The sequence below is a fragment of the Mya arenaria genome, chromosome 9 (genome assembly GCF_026914265.1).
Source record: "Mya arenaria isolate MELC-2E11 chromosome 9, ASM2691426v1".
Lineage (NCBI taxonomy): Eukaryota > Metazoa > Mollusca > Bivalvia > Myida > Myidae > Mya > Mya arenaria.
The window spans coordinates 76,414,158-76,427,127 of record NC_069130.1 but is presented as its reverse complement, the minus strand read 5'-3'; the positions used below and the strand labels follow the sequence as shown (position 1 = coordinate 76,427,127).

At 34.5% G+C, this 12,970-nt stretch overlaps 1 protein-coding gene across 6 annotated transcripts in view; it reads left to right on the top strand.

Annotated features, from left to right (window-relative positions):
* Positions 1 to 12,633, top strand: part of LOC128246851 (uncharacterized) — a 52,779-nt gene extending 40,146 nt beyond the window's left edge. For all 6 annotated transcript variants that reach the window (XM_052965340.1, XM_052965339.1, XM_052965335.1 and 3 more), the window contains 14 exons: positions 76 to 278; positions 1,189 to 1,279; positions 1,767 to 1,884; positions 2,544 to 2,688; positions 3,124 to 3,214; positions 3,577 to 3,747; positions 4,214 to 4,306; positions 5,815 to 5,935; positions 6,198 to 6,342; positions 6,611 to 6,839; positions 7,180 to 7,328; positions 7,556 to 7,691; positions 8,483 to 8,593; positions 9,211 to 12,633. In XM_052965340.1, the coding sequence (XP_052821300.1) occupies positions 76 to 278; positions 1,189 to 1,279; positions 1,767 to 1,884; positions 2,544 to 2,688; positions 3,124 to 3,214; positions 3,577 to 3,747; positions 4,214 to 4,306; positions 5,815 to 5,935; positions 6,198 to 6,342; positions 6,611 to 6,839; positions 7,180 to 7,328; positions 7,556 to 7,691; positions 8,483 to 8,593; positions 9,211 to 9,552 (2,145 nt within the window). In that variant the 3' untranslated portion in view covers positions 9,553 to 12,633. The remainder of the gene's footprint in view (positions 1 to 75; positions 279 to 1,188; positions 1,280 to 1,766; positions 1,885 to 2,543; positions 2,689 to 3,123; positions 3,215 to 3,576; positions 3,748 to 4,213; positions 4,307 to 5,814; positions 5,936 to 6,197; positions 6,343 to 6,610; positions 6,840 to 7,179; positions 7,329 to 7,555; positions 7,692 to 8,482; positions 8,594 to 9,210) is intronic.
* The last annotated feature ends 337 nt before the right edge of the window (positions 12,634 to 12,970 follow it).

The window sequence follows — 12,970 nt, the reverse complement described above, 5'->3', positions numbered from 1 at the left end:
ACATAAAAGTACTGATGCAAATGGCTGCTTTTTAATTTTCTGTGGCAGTCATATTTCAAATGTCATATATTTAAGGCACAAGAAAAACAGCAATCAGAGAGGATAGTGCACTTGTGGACGAACATTACGGACGAGGAACGTCAACTGATACCACGGGAGCGGTCCTTCCGGTACAAGCAGAACAGGAAAACTCTACAGGAGTGTTTTGGGCAGTGGTCAAGGCAGTACAGGAAGGTGGAGAAACTGAAGAAACTATACCATAGGATCATCCTTGAAAGGTACGCAAAATAAAGAATTATATCATTTTTATTTCCAGAGGTCCTTTTTCTTAGATTTTTTTTACAATACTTGAAATTTACAATGCAGTTGTCAAAAAATCATTTGCAAAATCAAGTAATTAATATTTCACAAGGTATTATACTTGCAGCCTGATTATTTAATTATATACCAGGAAAATTATTTTGATTTGGTTTCATCTTTAGTACATTTTAGTGTAGATTTTGATAAGACTGTCTATTACTTCGTCTTAAAACCTTATTCTTGATTTTTTTAATTTTTAAAACAATCTCAAACAGAAATACGAAAGATTTGCGAGTGTATGTGTGAATAATCTGTTAACTACTAGTGGCAATAGATATTCCTAAACTTTCATGTATGATGCATAAAAAGCTGAAATGGATTTGTAATGAAAATCAGTAAAAGATGAATCTAAACCGCTTTAGGTACAAGTACTTTTTGAAGAAAGCCTGTAAACATTAACTAAATTTTCCTCAATTTCGATTATTTTTTTCTATAAATTTTCCAAAGCCTCCCTCAGTTTCCATTATGTGTATGCAGGAATGTGTCAGACATTCTGTGACAACAATTTTTTTTCGCATGAATATTTCCAAAAGTTGATGTTTTTATTTTGTCACCTGCGAAGCATGGCAGAAACATGAGGATTTCTTTGTCAAGAATGATTGATGTCATCAACATCATACTTTTGTTTCCGATCAGTAACTTTTGAACAACTATATGTAAAGTCTTCAAATTTTGTATGCACATTGGTTGTGGTCCTTAGGTCAAAGGTCAAGGCCATAGTGACCTTAAGTAAGGCTTGACCTGAAAAATGGATGGGTACTCCCAATAGGTAACACATCTGATGAAGAGAATGCTAGTGATATTTAATGTTGCATTTGTGTACTGCAGGTATTTTGGAGCATGGTGCAACTGGGCTCTGGAGAGACATGAGCGGGCCGTGAAATGTCAGACATTCTGTGACAACAGGATACAGAAATTGGTCAGTGACTTTATGTTTTAACCAGTTTGTTTTAAGCTTGACTGTGTCAAAATTGAAAGCTATACAAAACTAGAACTTGCATATAATAGGATGCATTCAAAAAGTTCACAAGTTTGTGGTTGCAACCTTTACATCCAAACCAACAGTCATTGTTGCATTATGATAATAAATTATTACATTTACTAAACCCCCATATAATTAAATTAGGGGGCTATGTAGGAGTTGCATCCATCCAATCATGTCATGTCCCTGAATATTCAGTATTGCACCTACACTCATGAAACTTTGTAAGAATGTTGGTTACTATGGGAAATTGTACACCTGCAGTTTCTGACATTATAATTTTCTAACAAGAGTTAGAGTTAATACAAGAAGAGTACAACTGTAGGTATTCATCACTTCGTGGAACACTGTAGTTGAACAAGTTTGTCAGCAGTTAGCACATAAGCCAACTAAGTACAGCTATTGCATCTTCTTCACTTATCAGGTGTTCAAGACCTGGTGTACTCGATACCGTCAGCAGACAGAGATAGAGCAGCGTTACCATGACACCTGGCATAACTACCTGGGAATCATCTTTAACACCTGGCGACAATGGGCTAAAGGTATGAGTAAGAAAGAAACTAACAATATGCTGTCTTCTGTTACCAAATAATCATTTAAAATATAATTGAAGCTCAATCCCTTTTCAAAACAAAAAAGTTATTGTCATAAGATAATTGGATTGTGTCTGAGAAAAGCTTTTATGTACAAGTGTAGTAAAAACGTAGTCCCAGGAGTCTGTCAAGTTAAACAAACAAACAAACATGATATACAAGGTCATGTTAACCATTTCATGCAGGAATGCAAACCATTGAGTTAATGCATATTTATTTTATACTTTCTGTCTGTTTATTTAAAAAATTAAATGTAATTAAATACTTAAGAAACTCACCGTTCAAAACAGTCAGTTCATTGAAATATAATTCCACTTTTTAATTTTGTCCATTTCACTGTAAAATTTGAATGTAGACCCACACATTGCTAGTAAGATACCTCATTGACATCATTTCCTGTATGACATCATTTGGTGCAATTGTTCAATTAAATATCAACTTTATTGTTCATCAAAAATAATACCCGGTTATTTCAGTGTAAGACTGCAATGTATTTCACCTTCTGAACACCAAAAGTAAATATTTTACATTGAAACAAACAAAATTCCTCTTCATGTTAAAGTTAATATCACCTCATGAGAAATACCATCAAAATTTGCATATTTCAGATGAGAAGCGCTGCAAGCTGGTCTCGACCCATATTGTAGCCACAAGAAGCACAAGGACAGTTAACAGGCTGTTTCTCACTTGGAAAACTGAACACCAGAAACTACAGAGGGCCCAGCGCTGGCATCAGACTCAACTTCTCACCAAGTATGTAGGAAAGCAGAATGGCTAAATTTCGCAAGGATTTCGTATTTCTTTGTTAATCGATTGCCAATTGAAAAATAAACAAAACTGATTAAAAAACAACCTAGCAAAATAAACACAATCTACAATTTTGTACTGGCTTGATGTTGTGGTAAAAATTATACTGTCAGTTCACAACAAAAGGTGTAGGTGTATGGGTCCAAGGGCACAGCTGAGGCATTTATTTACTTTCAACTGACTGCATGATGTTAACTAGCTTATATCTCTTAGCAGTCAAGTTACATTACATGTCCATTTTTCTACCCATTTAGATACATACAAATACGTTAAAAACATGTGTACATATGGATCAAAATGCTCTGCAAATTGCGCTTTAAAATTTGTCTACACAAAAAAAAGAGACTATAAGTGCAGCTAATTCCTCGATACTCTTTACAGGGTGGTGTATTCCTGGCGTTGTGTGGCGGTGTGGCAGAAGGACCTGAGACAGAGGCAGCTCCAGTGTCAGCTCATGTCCTACACATGCTTGGTATGTAATTCTAAATATACCAGAACAGTTTGGTTAATCAATATTATAGATCAGAAAAATGGAAATGGGACGTGGGTGGGGGGATTAAAAGTTACATCATACATGTAATACAGCAGATTTATCAGGGTTGGCATAAGTTTCCATGGAATGCAGAGATAATAGCTACAATATACCTTGCAAATAAGCAAAACAGCTTTTCTATACAAATTCTTCCATTGTATTTAAAGGTGCATACTAAATGGTTAAATAACATTTGTTTAGCTCTTTAACAATGGTATAACATATGTATAGTTAGGTTATGAATACCTTGATTTAATTAAATTTGTCATCATTCCAATAATTAAGATACAATTTTTTCCCAGGCAAAAAGAGCATTGCATCAATGGGTCGGGTGTTACCGTGAGCGCCAGTCCCAGCACGCTCGCCATGCCCATGAGGTCAACCAGAGGGTGCTGCGTATTGCCACACACTGGAGGCAGCAAGCGCAGACCAGCAGGGGTGAACAACTGGTACAGACATTCCAGAGGCAGGAGGTGAGTTACCTCTCTTTTATTGGCTACTTTGTTTTTTAAAGGAAAAGGTTGCATTTCTTATAGCCTTGGCATCTTCGTCAATATTGGTTGCATATAAAAAAAGTAAACTTGGTCTTAACTAAAAAAAAAAAGCTTGATTAACATGTTGCTAGCAATTATACACACATGTTTAGCAAGGCCCATAGATTCGGATATAATAATTGAATATGCCCCTTGAAAATAAATGTTGACATCCTTTTGCAGTAATCTTTTTGAGTCCTTTTGATCAAGATTTCTAGGAGCATTTTGTACCTAGGAGAGCTTTTGAACAGTAGTATTGTGCTGTTGAAAATCCTTCCTATTTATGAAATTGCTCCAAGGATTCTTGATGAAACTGCTCCAAGTTTATGTAGAGTTATCCTCCCTGTGATGCTATTTTATAGAAATGTGAGGAAGAATTAACAAAGTGACATTTTATTTGTTGCAGATGAGTCGATTGTTCACCAAATGGAAGGCTGCCCATGCCAGAAATGTGGAGAGAGATCGACAACTACAGCTCCATCTGGCTTCAAAACACCAGGTAGGCTCTAGTTTATATATGAGTTATCAACCAATGTAGTTTAAATAACCAAAATAGAGTGCATGGAATATTTCACTCTAAAGCCATGCATTATAAGCATGAAATCAATCTGTTTGTAAGGTTTTGTTTGGTGGCCTGATCAATTCGCAAAATTAAACTTTGCTAAATAAAAACTACAACAAAGAAATGAATCTTGGAAAAGAGGCAATATAAATTTGTGTTTTATAATTAATCAATCTCAGTGTGTGTATACCACGTGATAAATTGCGTCATAAAAGTATACCACGTAATAAATTGCGTCATAAATGCTACTAGTGCTGCAAATGGATACAAATATCTGGCTTATTTCTTGTACTAACCGGTCTGTGTCTGTAAACAAGGGTTTCTATATATCAATGTAACGGACTAAGTCTGTAGTTTATGAAAATGCATGTTGCAGTTGTGAACATAGTGGTACAACATTGCTATCCAAGATGGCGTCCAAGATGGCCGCCGAAAATCATTGTTTTGACTATAACTGTCTGTACAACCAAAAACAAAATAATTTTCTGTAAATTTAGTGATATCACAAAAAACTTACAATCAAAACATTCATACGTCTGTAGGCAATATTTGGCTTCGAGTGAAGACTTAACAAAGATAACCCTCACTATTTCTTCACCATTTTAAATGAAACAAAGCGCAGTCTACGCCACTTATGGAGCCCTGCCTTCGGTCCTTTACCATAGTTTGATTGAAAGTTTAGTTCCTTTAAACACTTCGACAAACTTTATCCCAATACAGCCGTCTGATGGAGCACTGTCAAAACATGATTTTGGAAACATGTTTGTGGAAGTGTTTGATGAAACTGATGACTTTATCAAATTTCGGTAATAAAACAAATGCGGGGCTCTTTAAGCGGCATAGACTGCTTTTTCATTTAAAATGGTGTTGTAAAAGAAAAGTTATCTTTGATTTAAATCTTCATTTTAAGCAAAATGTTGCCTTCCGACGTAGTATATATGACGTAATTTATCACATGGTATACACACACTGAATCTTTAGCTATCTGTGTCGACATAGGTATTTCATCTTAAGCTTAGAAAGAAAACAATCTTTGACAAGACCATATATCATATCAAAGCCAAATGGTGCTTGGAACTCTATTTACCAACGTATTGACAAGTGACAACAATTAATTGTTATGCTATTTCCTTTTCCCTCTATTTGTGCTTTTACACGCTATATGCATTGATGTCTCGATGCCTACATGTAGGTATTTTAGGTGATAAAGAATGTCTACGTCCATTTATTCACCTATTGACAGATTTAAGGCATGTATATATCAATGCCTTGACCAATCATGGTTTGGCTTTTGTTCAAGATAGCAAATAATTAATACCTCCTTTTATCCGGGTGGTGATATGCATCTTTGGAGTTGATGTCCGCCTATCTGGACCAGTTGGATGTTCTAACTGATAATAGAGAATTTCTACGTTCATTTATCAACATGTCAACACATATTTCAGGTGTTGATGTCCCGCTGTCTGGACCAGTGGAGGTCGGAGCTAATGTGTTTGCAAGCAGGGAGAGTGTTCAACATGAAGCTAATCACATCGCTCCTATCTGCATGGAAATCAACTGCCAGAGGTAAGGGTTAGGATTCTAATTCTAAGATTCTTCATTTCGTTTGGAGCAAGACATGCAAATAAAAGGGCATGAAACTGTTCCTATAAACCGAACTTTTTACATGTGTGTTTCGTGTTATGTGTGGAATTGGCAATATGTTTAATTACTGAATTATCTATACAACAGTTTATTGATAAAAAATAGGAAATCTAAAAAATATAAAAGGACTCGGGTTATACTTCAATATTAAGCAGAATTGAATAAAACCATTTTCATATTGCAGGAATCAGGGAAAGACGACAAAGCCTGATGGCTTATCAGGAGAAGAAGGATCAGCAAGTACAGAAGGTGTACTATCTGTACTGGTTCAATGTGGCCAAGGCAAGGAAGTCTATACGTGGGCATGCAAACCTCAAAATACAACTGAAGTAAGTGAATGACGTGTGTTTCTTTTTTTTGCAGTTTTAAATCTTTTTTAAATGTTGATTCTTTAGCTAGTGATATGTATGGAACCTCTGTGTACCTACATGTGTACAGTGACAACTATGCAAGACTTGCATTTACTTAAATGGAGTACTTGATTACAAATGAATTCTAAAACAAATATTAATTTAATGTTCTTCAAAGAAGATACGGTAAAAGACTTACAGTACCTTATGATTAAACATTTCAATAAAATATATCTGTCTGTTTTAGTGTGTTCAAGGCATGGCTGCTGTACACTCGCAAACAGATCAATCTGCGAAGACTAGAGGTGACCTTCACAAGGAAACGCAACAAGCGTATTCTTGAGAAATACTGGTACCTTGTCAAGACAAGATTTGACTACTGTGTGGAGCTGGGAGACATGGCAAACAGGGTTATTCACGAGAAAAATATGGTGCTAATGAAACAGGCCCTTAGCCATTGGGATTTCAGACTTAAGGTATTGTGAAAGTTTTAGATTTTTAGTCCTTTTTTTTCTGATATAATTAGGAAATTTAAATCAAATGCAGAACAATAGACAGGTACCAAACTGTGTAGTTTTATAGAAAGCATTTATTATTTTTTACTCGTAGTTGAGACACACGTTTTTCTTAAAATTTAAAAAAAAAATATCAGGAACTTGACATCACATTAAATTGAGATGTAACGAAACTTTACTTACTGAAACTTCATTTTGTAAAAAGATTATGATACACATGCAGTCAAGCTCATTATTGGTCAGTATTCAATTTTTATATATAAATATTCCTACCGACATTGAATACCCTCTTTGTCACCAGATTGTGATAGCGGATGAGTGCCATGAACACATTCTTGCCAAGCGGACAGCAACGCGTTGGCACCAGTTTGTGTGCCGACGCCGACAGGAGCGTCAACACATGGCCCAACAGATGGAGAGGGCAAGCAACTTCTACAACAAACAACTGTGGTAAGTAATTCTTTGTGAAAATAAAACCTCCCTGTTGTGCTGAGGAGTGTTTATAATTATTTGGCGAGTAAAATGGTTATTTGAATTCATTTTTCGCCTTTCAAGGACTGCTGAATAATTGGGTGAAACCCAAAATATAGCAGTTCTGAATTAAGCGTATTGGTAGTTTTTCATCAGAATGGTTAAGGGCTAAATAATGCTTCTGTAATTATTTGATCCTATTTTAGCAATAAGGTACATCGTAGCTGGTTCAATGAAGTGTTGGCCACCAGACATGCAGCCAAGAGACGACAGAAGATCTGTGCCAAGCATGCTCGCATCTGGAAACACAGGGTGGATCTCGCATACACTGCGAAATGCCTGGTAACACATTGTGTTTTAGATGTGTGTAGTGTGGCAAGACAAAGCACCAAAATTTGACTGCGCAATCTTTAAATATCTCGTTGAGCACGCCAGTTTCTGGGGCAAATCATAGTTACAAAAATAGCAGATTGATGATTGATTTTTTTTATTGTTTCCCCGTCTTGGATAATTTTGTGTACCTTAAAGAACTTCTAGTAATACATTTCATACTTAACTTTCATTAACAGTGTGTGTATACCACGTGATAAATTGCGTCATAAATGCTATGTCGGAAGGCAATATTTTGCTTCGTATAAAGACTTAAAACGATGATACCTTTTTATTTTCTTTACCATTTTAAATGAAACATAGCGCAGTCTATGCCGCTTACGGAGCCCCGCCTTTGCTATTTTACCAAATCTTGATTGAGAGTTTAGTTTCTTATAACAATTCGATAGACCTTTTCACGATACGGCCATCTGACGGAGCACTGTCAAAACATTGTTTCGGAAACAGGTTTGTCGAAGTGTTTGATGAAACTAATCACCTTATCAAACTCCGGTTATAAAAACAAGATTGGGCTCTTTAAGCGGCATAGACTGATCTTTGTTTCATTTAAAATGGTGTGGTGAGCGAAAAGTTATCTTCAAGTTTTTATTTTAAGCAAAATATTGCCTTCCGACGTAGCAAACATGACATAATTTATCACATGGTATATACACACTGTTTAAGGTATCTTTTAATTACTTAATTTATCTTGGAAGCTAGGTACCCTTCATGCACTGATGAACTATTTGTCCTGTTTATTCCAGTATCGTGAGAAACTCATGACGGAGGCGTGGCGACGCTGGCATCTTGAATTTGCCCGTTATAAAGCCATCAGAAAAGTGGAAGCCTTTGAGAAGAGGCAGCAACTTTCAATGGTATGGAAGAAGTTTACTTTGTCACATTGCACATGAACTCTCTAGTAATGTTCATATTAAAGTACTTATTAATCTTTAAACGTATATATTTAAATGTATATATAATGTTTCTACAGAAAGTTTCTATTCCAAAATTAGTCATTTTAAGAGTTCAAAGAGACTGGTAATATGGCAATATTATTAGCTTTCAGCTATCTGCTCAATCCTGATGGTGTGAACTATATAATTGACAAGTTGTTTCAATGTATTTTTTCATGAGATGAATGTTAAACTAAAGAAATACCTTTATGCATTGATAGTATTTGAAGAAAACGGTGGTAAATTTAAATATTATTGACATTCTCTTATCAGCTGGTGGGCTTGTCATTTCAGTTGCAGAAACTAACCTTGGCAATTACTTGAAATACTATTCTAGACATTCAATTTGATACACATGTTGCCTGAAACAATACGCACATGTATAGGAGAGCCCATAACTCTGGCTTTAAATATTGTTGAGTTATGCCCCTGTTTAAAAGAAAAGTTTCCAGGAATATCAAGTATAGCACAATTTTGCCTACTGGCAGCTTTTGTCATATTGTACTTAAAAATAAATTTGTTAATTAATCTTTGCACAGGTGTTTGTGTCATGGAAGAACCTGATCAGAAAGCGTCAGCGCAAGATTTCCATGATACCTCTACCAGTCTCTCCCGCGGGAAACATGCCCTCTGTGGGAACCAGCATTTCATCTGCGGGAACCAGTGCTTGCTCAACTCCAACGGATGAGCTATTCCAGAGCTCCATACCCACCTCACCCGTTTTCATGAACCAGCCAAGTCAGATACCCACACCAAAATCTGCTCGCGGCTCCAAACCTACAAGGCTTCATTCACTGAGCGCAAGAAATTCACCAAATGGCTCCACTGAGAACATCAAACTTTCAACGACGAATACCGGGCGGAGGGGTTCTATATATTAAGCTAATGGATCAAATTTTCCTATACAGTCAAACTTTCTACAATGAATATGTGATAGAGTCTTTGATTATACTGACCCGATACTCAAGTTTTGGTAAACAAGACAATATTTCTAAAATAGAAAATGTTCCTGAAAATTGCATATTTAGTAGGAAAATGATCTGCATGTTGTAACGATAAGTGCATAGTGTTTAACAACCAAGTGCTACAGGTTAGTTCTCAGGGTCTACTATGTATGCTGAGGGATGGTTATGCCAAAGATAAAGTCTTAATATTTTATTTAGATGAATTTTGTTTAGACATAACAAACAATTAGGTTGTTTCCGGATTCCTGATATACCCTTTTATTTGTATCCAGTCCTATTGTATTTTTATTGCCATGAACAATACTTTCTAACTCCCGTCCTTTCTGGTATTTTTTTTCTGTAGCATTTTGAACCTGCATGCTTAAATGTAATGTTTTTATTGAGTCTTCATTCAAAAACATCGACCCAGTCAACGGTCAATGGGGTGGGGTGGGGGTATAAATGTATAAAGTAATAAGAATCAAATTTCTACTGACTTTTTACATACGGCAGATTTCACAAAAAAGGCAATTATTTGGCCCATTTGCTTTCATTTATTGTTATTGCATGTCAACGTCATATATACAGCAATTGCCTTTCCCAACCCAATAAGAACACCTAATAGAAGTGATTTGTATTAAAATAATGAAAATATTGTGTTAAATAAGGTAAAAAAATGTAAAAATATGCCGATATTTAGGACAAAAAAGACAGAAAATCTTCCCGGTACCAATATACCACTTTTTTGAGGATGCTTTTCAGTAACATCTGGTAAGTATTTTATTCTTGTCTGTTGAATAATGTTTGCAAGAAATGTTAATTAAAACAATAATATATCTAAAATGATTGCATTTCGTTCGTAATATACTTAAATTTTCGGTAATTGCGCATGGTGATAACGTTACGGTAATCTGTCCTCGAATTGTTGTGTAACATTAGCAGACATGATCCACTGCTAACTGTTTTAAGCCTAAACACACCTTTATTAAATCACTGAAAACAAAGACTACGTGTCGGATAAAAACAGTATTGCATGTAACAAGAAATAGGTCATTCCCGATCATAAAGTTTTTTAGGTCTAAAAATGTGTTAATGTTACTCAAAATCGATTCTGTCCCATTTTAGCATGACGATAGCACCTTTTCTATTCGTGAATAATTTACACCGACTGAGGGTTAACATCCGGGTAGCGATTACTTTTATATTGGACTGGTTCACAGTTGACATTGAAATGATAAAAATAGTGGTGAATACCGTTGATAAAAACTTAATCCAAGTTTGGCTCATTCTGTCCTTCGATGTAACGTTAACATTATGTCACGCTAGCATTAAGACAAGCGCTTTATTAAGCAAGAAAATCGTTGAAATTTGATGACTTTCCCAGAGTCAATTATTCGAACATAACAATGTCGTCTGTAAACTATCGTTTGTAAGTATTCATTCATTAGGTACGTAGTTTATATTGAATTCATACCGCTTTTGTGTTTGATATCGTTATTTATTGGACAGAATTAAGAATTTTTGTGATTATCAATTGACCGTGTTTATCAATCATTTATATAGTTTGTTTTATACTGTATCAAGCTCAAACAGTCTGTGGTAGGTCTGTATTTTAATTTGTTGTGAAACATTCTGTCCAACTGCTAATGTGACATACTGCTAATGTTACTCATTTTGTTTTGTGGTAACACTAGCACATACTGCAATTAGCAATTTATTATATATATGTTTAATATCAAAGGTAATGATAATTGCACCATACTAGAGACATTTATATTACCACAACAAAACATTTATGTTTATAGCTTATCTGATCTGATATAAAAAGAAAACCTATGTTTGCAGAAAGCATTTTCTGTCTTGTTGTCCAATTAGGGTTTGTTTCAATAAATTTATTTGAGAAAAACGAAACAATCTTTATTTTTTGTCTGTACAATCTGTTTTATAGATAAATGAACCATTTAGTGCAAGACAAAATACTTCTTTGGATCAAAATATTAAAAAAAAACAAGTTTTTACCGGCAATATTGTAACACTAGCACAAATGGTATGGTGATACAAAATTCTTTTTTTTATAAAAATGCATGAATAAATCATTGCAAATGTTCTAAAATATGATAGATAAGAAATTGCTGTAAAAGATTATGTTGAAATCACAAATCTGCAATAAATTTTAAAAATCAATATTCACCGGGAACTTTTTGGTCACCAAAACGTGAAATCTGCCATACATTGCATGCAAATAAAAATATTTTTGAAAATGTATTTTTAGCACAGCATATTGATTTTACTTTGAGCACCAATTTTGATGTTGATATATAAATCACTTTAATTTATTAAAGCATTGTAGCTTTGGATCAAGTTGATATTTTTGTTGTTTTGGGCAAGCTATGCCTGCGTTGTTTTGATATTTTCACTGTTTGGTTTGCTAGTCATAGTTAAGTGTACATAAGGTGTTATTTATTTTTTCCCAAGAAGAGAGAAAAAAGTTGTATAATATACTATTCTTGATATGTTCTGGCCTGAAAGGCCATTGTTTTTCTAAAACTGAACTGGACAGATTATTTTATTTGCTGTGGTTTCTGATGTAACAGGAAAATGGTTGCTAAGTGCCATTGATTTGAGAGTACTACTATAAAATGCTTTAAATCCATTGGGTATTTTTTCCCCAACTTCATTCTTAGACAACTTTACATGAGGTTTAGTATTCACAACATGATAGAAAATGTAAAAAAACTGTACTTCAAAAATTATAAATTAATTATGGTAAACAATGCTTGAATTCATTATGCTAAATAAACTTGAAACTGCAGCTTCAAATGGAATGTTTATGATTGTTCAGTTGTCAAGAAGTTTTTCCATGGAAAGTACATTGTTAGTCATATATATCTACTGGCTGTTTTATATTTTTGCATTTTAGTTATAGTTGCTGTATGATGTTGATATTTTATTCAAAGAGTATTAAAGAACTGTGATAGTTTTATATTGCTAATGCCAAATAAACCATTTTTAATGCTTTTTGGTGTTTTGTTATTCTCGCCTTAAAGCCAACAAAATATTATGTAAATCTCATTTTGAAATTGACAATAGACATTAGCATATGCCATGTGACGTTTTATCTGATGTACATTGTGTGTGTCAAGTATCAAAGTCAATCCTACCAAAATAAAGGACAGACAAGCTTTATCAAACTACAAGTGATGATAAATTATGAATAGTGACAGGCAGAGTTGTTTCCTTATTTAATGCCATTCAGGTTTTTTTTTAAAACTTAGGTATGTTTGAACAATTTTGATAAAACGAAGATAAGATTCACCTATATTGGAATGACCCTTTATGCCAAATTATTTTGAAT